The sequence below is a fragment of the Kryptolebias marmoratus genome, linkage group LG5 (genome assembly GCF_001649575.2).
Source record: "Kryptolebias marmoratus isolate JLee-2015 linkage group LG5, ASM164957v2, whole genome shotgun sequence".
NCBI classification, from domain to species: domain Eukaryota; kingdom Metazoa; phylum Chordata; class Actinopteri; order Cyprinodontiformes; family Rivulidae; genus Kryptolebias; species Kryptolebias marmoratus.
In genome coordinates this window covers 16,855,130-16,868,855 of record NC_051434.1, presented here as the reverse complement: position 1 = coordinate 16,868,855, position 13,726 = coordinate 16,855,130, and the positions used below count along the sequence as shown (strand labels likewise).

The following is a 13,726-nucleotide window of genomic DNA, read 5'->3' as shown; positions in this document are numbered from 1 at the left end:
CCACTCCCTCCCACTCCTTACTGCTCGTCCTCATTCCCTTTTTCCCCTCTGTGCGTTAAACCTCATTACCCATGCGAGTAATTGGCATCTGTAAATGCTGGCGAGGTCAGAAGGGCGCACAGCACAGCAAGGGTGAGAGTCTCCTGAACTATATATCCACACAAACACACACATTCTCTCTTTGTCACCATCCCCGAAAGCAACAGAAACTTCCTCCATCCAGAAATGACCTCTTTTTTTTTTTCCTGTTTTTCTTTTTCTTCTACCTTTCTTCCCGTCACTATTTAAAACTTTTTTTTCCTTCCATATTTCTATCTCCTTCCACCTCCATGTTTTTTCCCCTTTTCATCTTTAGTTTTTTTTTTTTAAAGTTTCATATAAGTTTCCTATTTTTATTTATTTTTTATTTTAACTTTTTATATAAATGTAAACCCTAGAGTCCTGGGGTTTCACCAGTGGAAACATGCTTTGGATCAACCTGTTTACATCAGTAAACATTTCCCCAAAGTCACAGCTCGCACCTGTAACTTTCACTCCAGAGAACTAACAACGAATTCAGATCCATCAAGGTTTTTTGAAATTGGTCTCAGTCAAAACAACAGCATGACCTTTAACCTTCCTACACCAAGCCTATTGATTTGATGTCCTTTTATGGACTTTTACAAATTGTATAAATTTAGTTTACACTCATTTGTTGTTCTTCTTGACTGAGTTAGTAGAAAAGGCTGTAATGGATATATTCTGACATCTGTTTATTTTTTTTCCCCTCCTTCTCCGTTTCTGCTCAGACATCCTCTCGTCTGTCTGTCCGCCCGTCCAGTTCAGAGACGCCCAGCGCAGCTGAGTTGGTGAGCGCCATCGAGGAGTTGGTCAAAAGCAAGATGGTAGGATACAAACACTGAGCAAAACCCCTGATATACCACTACCAATTTGTACTTTTGCCAAGTTGTGCCTTCGCAGCTTTGGTCACTACGTAACCAAACATTTCTGTCCTAAAAGAAGCCGTTCGACTCGGCTCCTCCCACTTCTACACAGACGGAGTACACTTTAGAAATAAAAATAACATCATTGTTGGCTATCTGGAGCCGTAGCCTTCAGTGTTTCCTGAATAATCCTGGATCTCAAAACAGAAGAAATTAAAAAAAAAAAAAAAAAAAAAGTGGTTTTATTCAAATCATTCACACAGTAAGGCTCCTAAAATAGTATTACAGTTGAATATGTTTGCCTAAAAACAAACAGACTGGGTTGTGCTTTCTCTGTATTTCATACAAGCAGCATTGGCTTCAGTACACCTGGAGCGTCTGTGCCTGCAAACTTTACACACAGCGGCTTGGCCAAATGAACTGAAGTACACCTCTAAAAATGTCTGGCTTGTAACTGTGTCACTGAAATGCTGTGTCTGAGTTGGAGTATTTACCTGTACAGACGCACAGTGACTATGAAATAAAAGCACAGTTTGAATCTGTGCAGCTGGTGCCTGAAATAACATAAAGGGTGCAAATGGAAACAGTTTTGTAGCCTTTAGGTGTGAAACGGTAACTGCTGCGTACAAATACGGCGACCGCCAAGTACCAGGTGGGGGTACAACTTGGTGGAAGTACAAACAGACCAGCACCCATAGCAAAGCTAAACTGTAGACTAACTTCTTATGTTTGACATGATTTTGTCCCAAACACAGGCTCTGGAGGACCGACCCAGCTCTCTGTCTGTAGAGCAGGGGGACAGCAGCTCTCCCTCCTTCAACCCCTCCGATAACTCCCTCCTGTCCTCCTCCTCACCCATAGAAGAGATGGACGAACGCCGGGCCAGCATCCTCAAAAGAAGGCAGTACGTCCAGTCTTATCAGACACACACACTCCTGTCAGACACACACTCCTGTCAGACACACACACTCCTGTCACAGACACACTCCTGTCAGACACACACACTCCTGTCACACACACACTCCTGTCAGACACACACACTCCTGTCACACACACACTCCTGTCACAGACACACTCCTGTCAGACACACACACTCCTGTCACACACACACTCCTGTCAGACACACACACTCCTGTCAGACACACACCATACATGAATGTTTTTAAGGACTTCTGGTTTGAGCTTCATCTGCTCGTCTCTTTTAGTCACGTTCTGTCGGAGCTGGTAGACACGGAGCGAGAGTACGTCAGAGACCTCAGCCTTGTGGTGGAGGTGAGTTGATGCTTCATCAGAAAATAAATGTCTTTGCGTTTTAAATATTCCACTGTTTAAAACTTCTTTTTTTGTGCGTCTCAAAGGGCTACATGAGTAGGATGAAGGAAGAGGGCGTTCCTGATGACATGAAGGGGAAAGATAAAATTGTGTTTGGAAACATCCATCAGATCTACGATTGGCACAAAGAGTAAATTAAACACACGTGGTAAAATGCAGATATTTTTAACCAACGGAGTAACTCGCTAACCTCTGTTGTTTTTGTGTCACTCAGCTTCTTCCTCAGGGAGCTGGAGAAATGTTTAGAGGATCCTGACAGACTGGGGCCACTTTTTCTCAAACAGGTTTGTCCACCAAAGTCCTTACTTCTGCTTTATTAAAGGTGCCGAAGCAGCAGCATTAAAGCACCTTTATTACGACTCACCTGTTATTTTTTGTTTCCCTCGCAGTTTTTGATTCACAAGCCCTCCCACCACTTATATATAAAGAATAAATTAAAGCGTAAAGCGTATGGCTCAATCAGGAATAGTGTGCTCTGACATTTGGTAGATGTACATTGTACGATTTAAACAAAATCAGCAAGAAAAAAAGGGTAAAATTTCCACAAACAATAGGATTTTGACAAAATGAGAGAGAAAACTCTCTCTGGACCTCTGTAGCTCAGGCAAACTTCACAGTAGAAACATCATTTCTTCCTATTTCCACAAACTTTACATTTATACTTCCAAATGTAGGCATTTCTGGCCTTTTTCACCCAGTGTCTCTGACTACTAGAGGACTTAGTTTTCTGTAAAATCCCCACAGAGTGCAGAGAACGCACATCCAATCAGTCTTATTGATTCCAGTTGTATCTAAGCTCAGAATTCAGGATCACCGACAGCCAAGTTGGCTCTCTTGTGACCAAAGACCACCTACGTTCAAACTACAAGCGTCAGAAATTTTCTGTCCATTCGTGCAGCGCTGCGACTGACCTCTACAGTCAGCCAATAAGAATCCAGCCAGAGAGTGACAGGAAATAAGTGACGATATCAGTAATAGAGGCTGCATGAAAGCAAAATCTTTAGGCTGAATCAAATAATAGGAGAGTTAACACCAGCGCTCACATTATATTCATTAGTCTGATAGCTCTGTTTTCTTTGTGTGGAGTATGTTTTCTCATGATGTGTGCTCATGACAAATGTTTGTGGCGTGATTCAGCGGAGGCAGGAAGTCACGCAGTTTATCATCTATTAAGTCTTAAATCTGTGAACCGTACTGACAGAAAATCAGCCTTTACAGAACAAGAATGATGTCAGTTAGATGTCAATTTTACAGTGATTGTATTTAGTGCTCATTCGGTCTGCCTGTTTTATTAAGAGTGATGTCAGGGAGTAACAAACGCAGGTGTGTGGTTACCACGGTGACCACTAACGAGCCACAGGCAGCAGCTTTAACATTTATTGATTTAATCTTGGTTCTCTTTACACCTCTTATACAGCTTTTTAATGAAAATGTTGACATTTTGATTTAGTTTGAACAGTTTGGTTTCTTTTGTTCCTTTCACAGGAACGGAGGTTAAACATGTATGTCATTTACTGTCAAAACAAGCCGAAATCCGAGCACATCGTGTCAGAGTACATCGACACCTACTTCGAGGTACATGCACCTGTTTTGTCATCGAGACTTTCCTTCCAGCTGGAGAAACGTCTGATTATGAACGTAACGCTTTGATTTTGTAGGACCTGAAGCAGCGACTGGGACACAGACTACAGATCACAGATCTGCTCATCAAGCCCGTCCAACGGATCATGAAATACCAGCTGCTGCTCAAGGTTAGTCCCACTGCGCTGCAGAGGGCGCTAGAGCTCCGGCTGCTGCTCACCGTCCTCGTTCTTAAAGTTGACTTTGAATTTGTGTGATTTAGGATTTCCTCAAACATTCGAAAAAGGCAGGGATGGAGTCTCCAGATGTAGAGGTAAGTTCAGAGACTTGAACCTCCTTTTCAAACATTTATTTTAAAAAAAAAAAAGCTTAACTTTTTTTAATTTGTCACTCTTTCAGAAAGCAGTGGAGGTCATGTGCATCGTGCCAAAAAGGTGCAACGACATGATGAACGCGGGCCGACTTCAGGGATTTGATGTAGGAGCATATTTAGGAAAGAATTCCTCAGTTAAAATGGTTATTAGAGAACAATATCCAAAGTGACGGTCTTCTCTCGCCTGCCTCCTCAGGGGAAGATTGTGGCTCAGGGTCGCCTTTTGCTTCAGGACACGTTCCTGGTGTCGGACCCAGAGGGGGGTCTGCTCGGCCGAATGAAGGAGCGGAGGGTGTTCCTGTTCGAGCAGCTCGTCATCTTCAGTGAGCCCCTGGACAAGAAGAAGGGTTTCTCTCTGCCGGGCTTCCTCTACAAGAACAGCATCAAGGTGGAAAACAACTAAATGTTAAAGGAAGGATGTATATTTGGAGTTACTCGCTAAAAGCAACTAAATACTGATGAAACTGAGCTTGTTTTTCCCGTCGCCTCTTGGCCCTGTCCCGCTCCAGGTGAGCTGCTTGGGTCTGGAGGAGAGCGTGGAGGGCGACCCCTGCAAGTTCATCCTCACTTCTCGGTCCACCAGTAGCACCATGGAGTCCTTCGTGCTTCACTCCTCCCATCCAGGGGTGTGTGAGGTCTGGACCCTTCAGATCAGCCAGATACTCGAGAGCCAACGCAACTTCCTCAACGGTACACACACACACACACACACACACGCACACACAGGGCTGCGTGTTTGTTTGGAAACGCTCTGATTTCAGGCTCCGGTCGCAGTTTTCTCAGCTGATTTCTCATTCATCTGTAAAAAACATGCAGGATTTCTAGTAAATATATAACTGATTTAAAGTTATTTTGTTTGTTGTTTGTCCAGGTCTCTTAAATGCAATAAACATGTTTTTGGCCCTTTTTTTATCCTTGATTAGTTTGATTAGTTGTAAGGGAAATTATGAAATCACCATAAACGCCTCTAATGTTAATGTTAATAAATGTCTCTTTCTTCTAAAGTTTTAATTGTATTCTGCTTTTAACCCTTTTAAAACCACAGGGATCACCGGTGACACCGCGGCGCAAACTGAGTTGTTGTAAAATCACAGAAATGTTCAATCTGCACTTTTCAAGAATTTATGAAAAGGAAGTTGAAGAAAATTCAATTCTGTTTTTGTCCTTCTCCTCTTATAACACACACTTTTAGGTATTTAATTACATAAGAATGGTAAATGCTTGATAGATTCTACTTCTCCTGGAAAAAGGGTGTAAATTATTTACACAGGACATTTTTTTGACACAATTATTGACAAAAATAGACAAGAAACTCCTTTTAATAAATATATCTATCATTATGGTGCTAAAAGGGTTAATTACAGTTATTTAGTGTTAAAGTGTGTTTTTACAGAAGTTACAAACAGATAAGTTTAGGTCTTACTCAGTAAAATCTTCCTCACTCAAGAGATATTTTAAAAATAAATAAAAAAACAAAACCCTTTTTGAAAGACTTTGGAAACTGGTTTCTTCTGGTGGGATGTTGGATGTTGTGTACACGGGCCCCCCTGTCTCTTCTGCACCTCATCGCAGCTTCGATCTCCCCAGCAGAGTATCAGAGGAACCATGTGGGGGCCGGCGATGGCCCGTGCCTGACCGCCATTGAAGCTGCAGGTGGAGGCGGCAGCGTCACAAGTGTGTCACCTGTGGTGGGAAGTGGGAACAACCAGAGCAGCACCGTCCCTTCAGGACCCCAGACTGGCTCTCGTCGGCCTTCCAGGATCCCACAACCCTCCCGACTGCCTCAACCCCTCCGTCACCAGCCCGGGGCCGATGCAGAGGGCCCCAACAAGATGTTAGGTATGGAATATCAATCTGTATTAGTGAATTTAGCTTTTTTTTTTTGTTGCACATTAAAAGATGTGATTGAGGTGTGAGTTCTGCTCGGTTGTGATCCAGGGTCGTCCCCTCGTGCTGTCCCTCCTCCCCTGCTTCCTCCAGGGGGGAGTCCGCAAGGCAAACGTCCTTCCCAGACCCCAGAGGACCACACACAGACCCCCACTCCCGCCAGCGCTGTTAACCCTATTCCTCGTGCCAAAGTTGGGCCTCTGCCCTCCACGCCCACCTCCAAAGCGCGGCCGGGAGCCGTGTCCCCCGTCGCCTCGCCCCTGGCCACTCCCGCCTTTGGCAAAGACGCCCTCCCTCCTCCCCCTCCTAGCCCCGGCCAAAAGTCTGGCTCTGGGTTTTGGAGCTCTATGCCGGGCTCTCCAGCCAGCCGGCCCAGCTCGTTCACCTTCCCCGGGGAGGCAGGAGAGACTCCAGTCCGTCAGAACTCGAACCAGATCTCAGCTGGCTCTGGGAGTCAGACCCACAGGCACTCCACGCACAGCAAGGAGGCCGACCGCATGAGTACGTGCTCATCAGCCAGTGAGCAGTCCATCCAGTCCACCCAGAGTAATGGGGTAAGACTACTTCCTGGTGCGCAGTGCTGATTCCACTAACACCGAGCAGGGGGAGGCCTGGTCTGTCCTGTCTGTCCTGCTGCAGCCAGCGCTACTAATCTGCTCCCCTCTTCGCATCTCTGACAACCTTCACCACCCTCTCTCATTTCTGAAGACAGTTTCTTCCAAAGGTTTCAGCTGTCAGTGTTTCCAAGCACGATCTGTTTTGGGGGGATCTTTTTTTGCCCTCTTAATGACCTTTCAAGGCTTTTTCTAGACTTCTAACAAAGCTTAAACTAACATCTTCCTTCCTCTTGGCTGTCTTTCACCAACTGCTGTCTTCATGGTGTGTGACTGAAAGGTACTTTACCTCCAACTAACCTCTGACGTTTGTGGTTCAGCCACAAATGGACTCAGATTCTTTAAGATAACCTAACCTAACGCTCCGCTCTTTGCCTGGACCTGCAGAGCAAAGACATCTGAACAGGAAATCATCTTAATTCAACTTTTTTTTTTTTTACTCACTCTTTTTATCCAAGAGGGAAATGAACCTGTTTGTCTTGTCTGCTTGAGTTTCATCTTTTATCTCTTTCTAGTGGGGAGTAAAGTATTTCCAACGTTTTTGATTTGAACAGATTTAAACGTAAAGTTCTTTAGACGTTCTGTTTTTTAATATAAAAACGTTAAAATTTTAACTCATCCGCCGGCGTGTCCTCCCTGTCCCGCAGAGTGAAAGCAGCAGCAGCAGTAGCGTGTCCACCATGTTGGTGACGCAGGACTATATGGCCGTGAAGGAGGATGAGATCAGCGTTGTTCAGGGCGAAGTGGTCCAGATCTTGGCCAGCAACCAGCAAAACATGTTCCTGGTGTTCAGGGCAGCTACGGAGCAGGGCCCCGCCGCCGAGGGCTGGATCCCCGGATTTGTGCTGGGACACACTTCGGCCCATGTCCCCGACTGCTCCGAGGGACCCATAAAGTAAGGCGCCTGGAACAGGAGCCATTTTAGCTTTCAGCGTGTGGGAGCTAAGAACTAAGACTACCTGTTTGTATTTATTTTACAAAGTAAAGTTGAAATGTTTTCAGTGCAGATGAGTAACAATTAGTTATGGTGTTCCACAAGGCTCTGGCCTAGGTTAGTTTTTTTCTTTCTATTTATGGTTTCTTTGGGTAAAAAAATCAGTTTTGTTGCTATGCTGATGACACCCTGCTTTATTTATCAATAAAGCCAGGTGATACTGATCAGCTATTAATCTGTTTTGGTGACATTAAAACGTTGAAGAGCTCTTTTTTATTTCTTTTAAATTCAACTTAAACTGAGGTAGTTGATTTTGGCTTTAAAAACCCTCAGTATCCAACCAACCTTTGATGGCATTGCACAGGCATCTGCTGCTCCTGTTAGAGACCCTGGCGTTGTTTTTGACTGAAATCTATTTTGACATCATAAAGTTCTCGTACCAAACTCAGATAGGGTGCGAGTCTTAAAGGGAAGAAGAACAGGTCCTGCCTTGTTTGAAAAGTGCTGTATGAATGAAGTTAAGTCGAGTCGTCACCCCACGGGTACATCTCCTCTTCCAGCAGGAAATCTTCATCTTGGCACACATCCCTGCGTATCCGCAAGAAGTCTGAGAAAAAGGAGAAGGAGCCGAAGAAGGAGATCAAGCTGGAAAACGGTTACAGGAAGTCCAGAGACGGACTGGCTAATAAAGTTTCTGTAAAGGTGAGTTTCAGTAAATTAGCAGTGATGTTCCAGTGTGTCATGTCTTTTTTTTTTTCCATTTAACATTTCTGTTTTGTTTTTTAGCTTCTAAATCCAAACTACATCTATGATGGTAAGTTTTACCTGTGTGTGTGTTTCTTAAAAGTAACTTCCTACCATTTCACTACAGCGACATTACAAATCGTTCGTTTTTGTCAGCCCCCCCGGATTTCCTCGTACCTCTGAGTGACGTGACGTGCGACAACGGCGAGAGCGTCACCTTGAGGTGTAAGGTGTGCGGTCGACCCCGCGCCACCGTCGCCTGGAGAGGACCCAACCAAAGCAACCTCACCAACAACGGCCACTTCAGCCTCGCCTACAGGTGAACAGGCTCACAGCTGAGGTTTGTTTGGTCAGCATCTGTGAAGAGGCTGCCTGGAAGTCAACGTGTGTGTGTGTGTGTGTGTGTGTGCGTGTGTGTTTCAGTGATGCAGGTGAAGCCACGCTGCGGATCATCGGGACAGCCTCTGAGGACGATGGCGTTTACACTTGCATCGCTACCAACGAACTTGGCAACGCAACAACGTCTGCCAGCCTCAGAGTTCTGGGTAAGGGCGCAGAAAAGGTCACGGCGTACCGAATCGGACATCTGACAGACGTGGTGTTGAGCGCAGACTTTTTATTTGACTTTCTTCCAGGTGTGTCCACTGACGGGCGCCGAGTGAGCTGGAAGGACAACTTTGAGTCCCACTACACTGAGGTGGCTGAACTTGGAAGGTAACAGACTCAAAGTGAAGAATACACCGAATCAGCCGTAATATTAAAACCAGCTACTAGCATCGACTCCGAGCCTTCAGAGGAGTCCTGTTTGGGTTGGTTGACTATAACTGAGCCTTAATGCTGCAAGCGGTGCGGCTTCGTAGTTTACCAAAGTCGTACTAAAACATCATGGCTTCTTACATATATAAGGCGCTCCGGATTATAAGGCGCACTGTCGTTCTTTGAGGAAATTTAAGGCTTTTAAGTGCGCCTTATAGTCTGGAAAATACGATACCTACATCTTAAAGATAAGAGAAAAGCCCTTTTTGAGGACAGGAATGTGCACAGAGGATTATTTGAAAGATGAAAAAAAAATTATAATAATTTACCTCAGGTTTTAACTTTCCTTTGAGTCTAATCCCCAAACGTTTATCACACCTTCATCCACGAGGACCCGGCCAACGAAGTCCGTGACGACCTTCAGGAGGGAGGGGTAGTGATTTGCATGGGAGTTGGGCAGCTCAAAGAAATGAACAACAGCTTGAAAAATCAGACTTTTCGGTTTGAATTGAAAAAGTTTTCAGACTGGAAAGCAACAAATCTCTCCCCACACTGGTTCTAATGTTGTGGCTGGTTCGTCATGCAAATGAATCATTTTCCTTTTTAAACATCTTAAAACTTGAACGATCGTTTCCTCCCACCAGGGGTCGGTTCTCCGTGGTGAAGCGCTGCGACCACCGGGGCACCAAGCGCACGGTCGCCGTTAAACACGTCAACAAGAAGCTGATGAAAAGGGACCGGGTGACTCAGGAACTCAACCTGCTGCAGAGACTCCAACACCCGCACATAGTGAGCCTGCTCGACACGTTTGAAACCTCCGGCAGCTACGCTCTAGTCCTGGAGATGTAAGTAAACAACAACAACAAGAGAAAAGCAGCTGAAACGAAGCCGCAGCCGGTCTCCTGATGATTACCTGCTGTTTCAGGGCCGATCAGGGCCGTCTGCTCGACTACATCGTCAGCTGGGGGAATCTGACAGAAGAGAAGGTGGCCGGCTACCTGCGAAACGTTTTAGAAGCTTTACACTACTTACACAACTGCAGAATCGTACATCTGGATGTAAAAGTAAGTAGCTGGGCACGACATTCACACCTAACTTCCTACACTTGGTGTGTGGATGAAGGAGGTATTTAAGGACGCTTTGCTGTTTTGGATCAATAATCATGTTGGCTCCAAGCCACAGTTTAATTAAGCTTTGAGTCAATTTAATCAGCTTATTTAACCCCGTTTTACTTTCAGATTCAAACTTTTCTTTTTAAGCAGTATTTTAACACCTTAAAATGTGTGTTTTAGTCACTCAAGCCTTGGAGTAAATTCCCCTCCTGTTGGCAGGAAGGTGAATTAGTTCCTCGGTAGTTGCGGTGTGACGGTAACTGTCAGTCTGCTGCAGGTGATCAGGACTACCGTCGACGTAACGGTGCGCACGTTTTGTTTTTGTTTAAGTTTGCTTTCGGCCAACAGCCACAGCAGAAGTAGAGGAAGACGCCTTCTAAAGCACTCTGCGCCAAAGCAAAGCAAGAAAGTCTGGTTCAGGAAAACGAGAGGAGCTTGAAGATCTGCCTGTTTCACATCAGCAGCCGTGGAGAGAGACGGGTGGAGTTTAATAAGCACCACCCGCTGAGAAACTTACTTTAACTTTTAATTATTTTGATATTTTCACACTGAAAGACGTTCTGTTCTCTATCAGCTTCAAGTTAAGGTCAAATTCCTGAAAGCAAACAAGCTTTTTTGTACTAATTCTCCACAAAAGATACTTTTTTCTGTTTTAGGCGTTTTTATTCGCCTCCTTGCCCGCTGGACACCGTTTACAGCCTGAAACTTTAGACTTGTTTTAGATGTCAGAGGCAAAAACTACAGAGAGGGGAAATAAAACGGCAAACCCCTTTCTGCTCACCTGTACATTGCTTTGTGAACTTTGTGGATGTGTTGAAATAGATTAATAAGTGCGGCCGTGTTCAGGGTTTTAACAGCTGTTCTCTCAAGTCATGCTGTGTCACCTGTGGGTTTTATCCTCCACTCCCACTGATCTGGAGTCAGTCCACACATCTCCTGCACAGACTGAACACAGAAAACAGTGTTTTTTTTTTCTGCTTCGAGGCTGAATTTGAACAAAAGCTCATCTGTGAAAATTGTACTTTTCGAAGACAAGTTTGTTATGAACTTCGAGCTTAAAGAAAACTCAGAGCCGACTGATGGAGAGAATCTGGTTTTTAGCTCAGACAGTCTTTAAACCTGGATCTCCGTCATAATCCTCCATTTAGCTTTAAGACAAACGCAGACAACACAACCAAACGTTTCTCTGGGTCAAAGTGACAGAACCCCTCAGGTACTTCAGTCGTTTTCGGCCTCATCGCTAACAGAAGACGATTATTTCTTCTGTTTCTGCAGCCTGAGAACCTGCTGGTCTTCCACAGCTCCAGCGGCCAGCCGACGGTCAAACTCACAGACTTCGGCGACGCCGTGCAGCTCAACAGCGCCCACTACATCCACCCGGTCCTGGGCAGCCCCGAGTTTGCCCCCCCAGAGCTGGTCCTGGGAGACCCCGTGTCACTGACCTCTGACCTGTGGAGTCTGGGCGTGGTGACCTACGTGCTGCTGAGCGGCGCCTCGCCCTTCCTGGACGAGAGCGCGGAGGAGACCTGCCTGAACATCTGCAGGCTGGACTTCAGCTTCCCCAGGGATTACTTCCAGGGGGTCAGCCAGGTGGCCCGGGACTTCGTCTGCCTGCTCCTCCGCTCCGAGCCCAGCAGGAGGCCGCCGGCCGGGCTCTGCCTCCAGGAACCGTGGCTGCAGGCCGGCCCGGGCGACGGGCGGGGCCGGGCCGAGGGCTGCCTGGACACGGCGCGCCTCATCTCCTTCGTGGACAGGAGGAAGCACCAGACGGACGCGCGGCCCATCGGAGGCATCCGGAGCTTCATTCAGAGTCGCCTCCAGTCTCGGGTTTGAGCGAGGCTCCGCTCCAGCTGTCGGCGCCGAAACAACGGCTGATCTCATCCTCCTTCCTGTGGCCCCCGTTAGCGGCCCGGAGTTCTCTGAACACCCTTCCTCACCAGTCAGATCCATGGATGCCCTCGTCTACTGCTGCTTGCTAAGTTTTCACGAAAGTTTTATATTGAAACAAACAAAAGAAAAACATTACGAAGTAACTTATTTTACACCGGAAAGAGTGGAACCCGGTTTGGGGAGCGGGGTTTGAGCCTCGACGACGCTGGCAACGCCCCCATTCTCCCCCCTCCCTTCCCATTCTTTCTCTCTTTTAATTGCCAAGGACGGACACGGAGCTGCCGTTTGTCCTTTTCCACTACAACTGCGACACTTCGCCCCGACTGTATAGAAACGACTCCTAGAAAGGAGAAGAAAACCCGGACGAGTCTGAGCAGAAAGTAAAGACGGAGAACAAACACGTCCATGTTTTTACACACCCCCCCCTCCTCCTCCTCCTCCAGAACAAACCCTGCGCTGCGCAGAGCAGACAGCGACATGTTGAAGCCTTACCTTGTATAAAGACTCGTGCCCCTCGCTGCCCCTCTCACTTCCGGNGGGGGGGGGGGGCAGAGGGGCAGACGTACCGTAAATGCACTCATCGTATGTCATGTTTGATTCTCATGTGCAATGTTGCGGCTTTAACATTTTATGCAACTTATTTATGAAGACATCTGTCGTATCTGGAATAAATCTAGAGAAAAAAAAAAAGCATGTACTTGGTACTGCGAGCACTGCTGGTAGTTTGTGTTTATTTGAGTGTTTTAAAACAAAAAAAAAAGATAATAATAATAATGCCAGGCCACGATCTACAATCAACTTATGCTTTGATCAAAAGTAATTTAACACTTTTTGTACTGTTTGCCTCTGTAGTATTGGTACACCAAAGTTGCTCTAGCTTTATAGTACTTAATAAAAAAAAAACGTTTGTTTGTGTTTAACATGAGTTAGGCGATCGGCGAGCTTGTTTACACAAGTTAAAACGTGGCTGTAGTTTCTCGCCGGGCTGCGGCTGTCGGGGGTCCAGAATCGACAGTTCTGACGTCGTCATCAGAACCCCTGCGAAGCGACAAATATTTGTGTTTTTGTCGCCGACAGCGGCAGCCCGGTGAGATCCCGGCTTCAGGAGACGTAGAGAAAAACTTGCTCTTATAATTCAGAGTTTAATGCACAAGTTGGTTCTTTTTTTTTTTTTACCTAAATGGTCTTCTAACTTTATGTGTAACTGTTGCCAAATTAATTTATCCACAGATTTCCTTCAGAAGATAAAAATCAAAAGTCCTAGAAACAGTTTAGATGTTTACTAAAAACTAAAAAGTTGTAGGAAACCTTTGATTAAAAAGGCGCAAAGATGAGTACAAAGTTAAAAAAAACCCCGAGGCCCTCGGTGTCTTTCTATTTATGTTAAAAGTTGTGCACAGGCCGTTACAAACAAGGACACTTTGGATACCTCAGTTTATTATTTTACTTTTTGTTTTCCATTCTTTTTGTCGCATTTGTTTGTTAAATTGTTTTTGTTTTTTAAAATCTTCTTTCTTTGTACAGATCATTTCCCTGTAAATAGTCTCATTTTGCCATCAGATTAAACATGAGGAACACGA

At 45.5% G+C, this 13,726-nt stretch overlaps 1 protein-coding gene across 7 annotated transcripts in view; it reads left to right on the top strand.

Moving 5' to 3' along the window:
• LOC108238707 (triple functional domain protein) overlaps positions 1-13,726 on the top strand; it is a 91,129-nt gene extending 77,403 nt beyond the window's left edge. For 3 of the 7 annotated variants that reach the window (XM_017420974.3, XM_017420970.3, XM_037975885.1), the window contains 22 exons: positions 789-884; positions 1,679-1,827; positions 2,129-2,195; positions 2,282-2,385; positions 2,470-2,539; positions 3,741-3,830; positions 3,914-4,006; positions 4,099-4,149; positions 4,236-4,313; positions 4,406-4,597; positions 4,719-4,899; positions 5,797-6,048; positions 6,148-6,650; positions 7,358-7,605; positions 8,205-8,346; positions 8,431-8,458; positions 8,545-8,707; positions 8,812-8,933; positions 9,024-9,102; positions 9,789-9,989; positions 10,070-10,208; positions 11,532-13,726. In XM_017420974.3, the coding sequence (XP_017276463.1) occupies positions 789-884; positions 1,679-1,827; positions 2,129-2,195; positions 2,282-2,385; positions 2,470-2,539; positions 3,741-3,830; positions 3,914-4,006; positions 4,099-4,149; positions 4,236-4,313; positions 4,406-4,597; positions 4,719-4,899; positions 5,797-6,048; positions 6,148-6,650; positions 7,358-7,605; positions 8,205-8,346; positions 8,431-8,458; positions 8,545-8,707; positions 8,812-8,933; positions 9,024-9,102; positions 9,789-9,989; positions 10,070-10,208; positions 11,532-12,089 (3,606 nt within the window). In that variant the 3' untranslated portion in view covers positions 12,090-13,726. The remainder of the gene's footprint in view (positions 1-788; positions 885-1,678; positions 1,828-2,128; positions 2,196-2,281; positions 2,386-2,469; positions 2,540-3,740; positions 3,831-3,913; positions 4,007-4,098; positions 4,150-4,235; positions 4,314-4,405; positions 4,598-4,718; positions 4,900-5,796; positions 6,049-6,147; positions 6,651-7,357; positions 7,606-8,204; positions 8,347-8,430; positions 8,459-8,544; positions 8,708-8,811; positions 8,934-9,023; positions 9,103-9,788; positions 9,990-10,069; positions 10,209-11,531) is intronic. The other 4 variants (XM_017420978.3, XM_017420973.3, XM_017420972.3 and 1 more) reach the window with 3 other exon arrangements.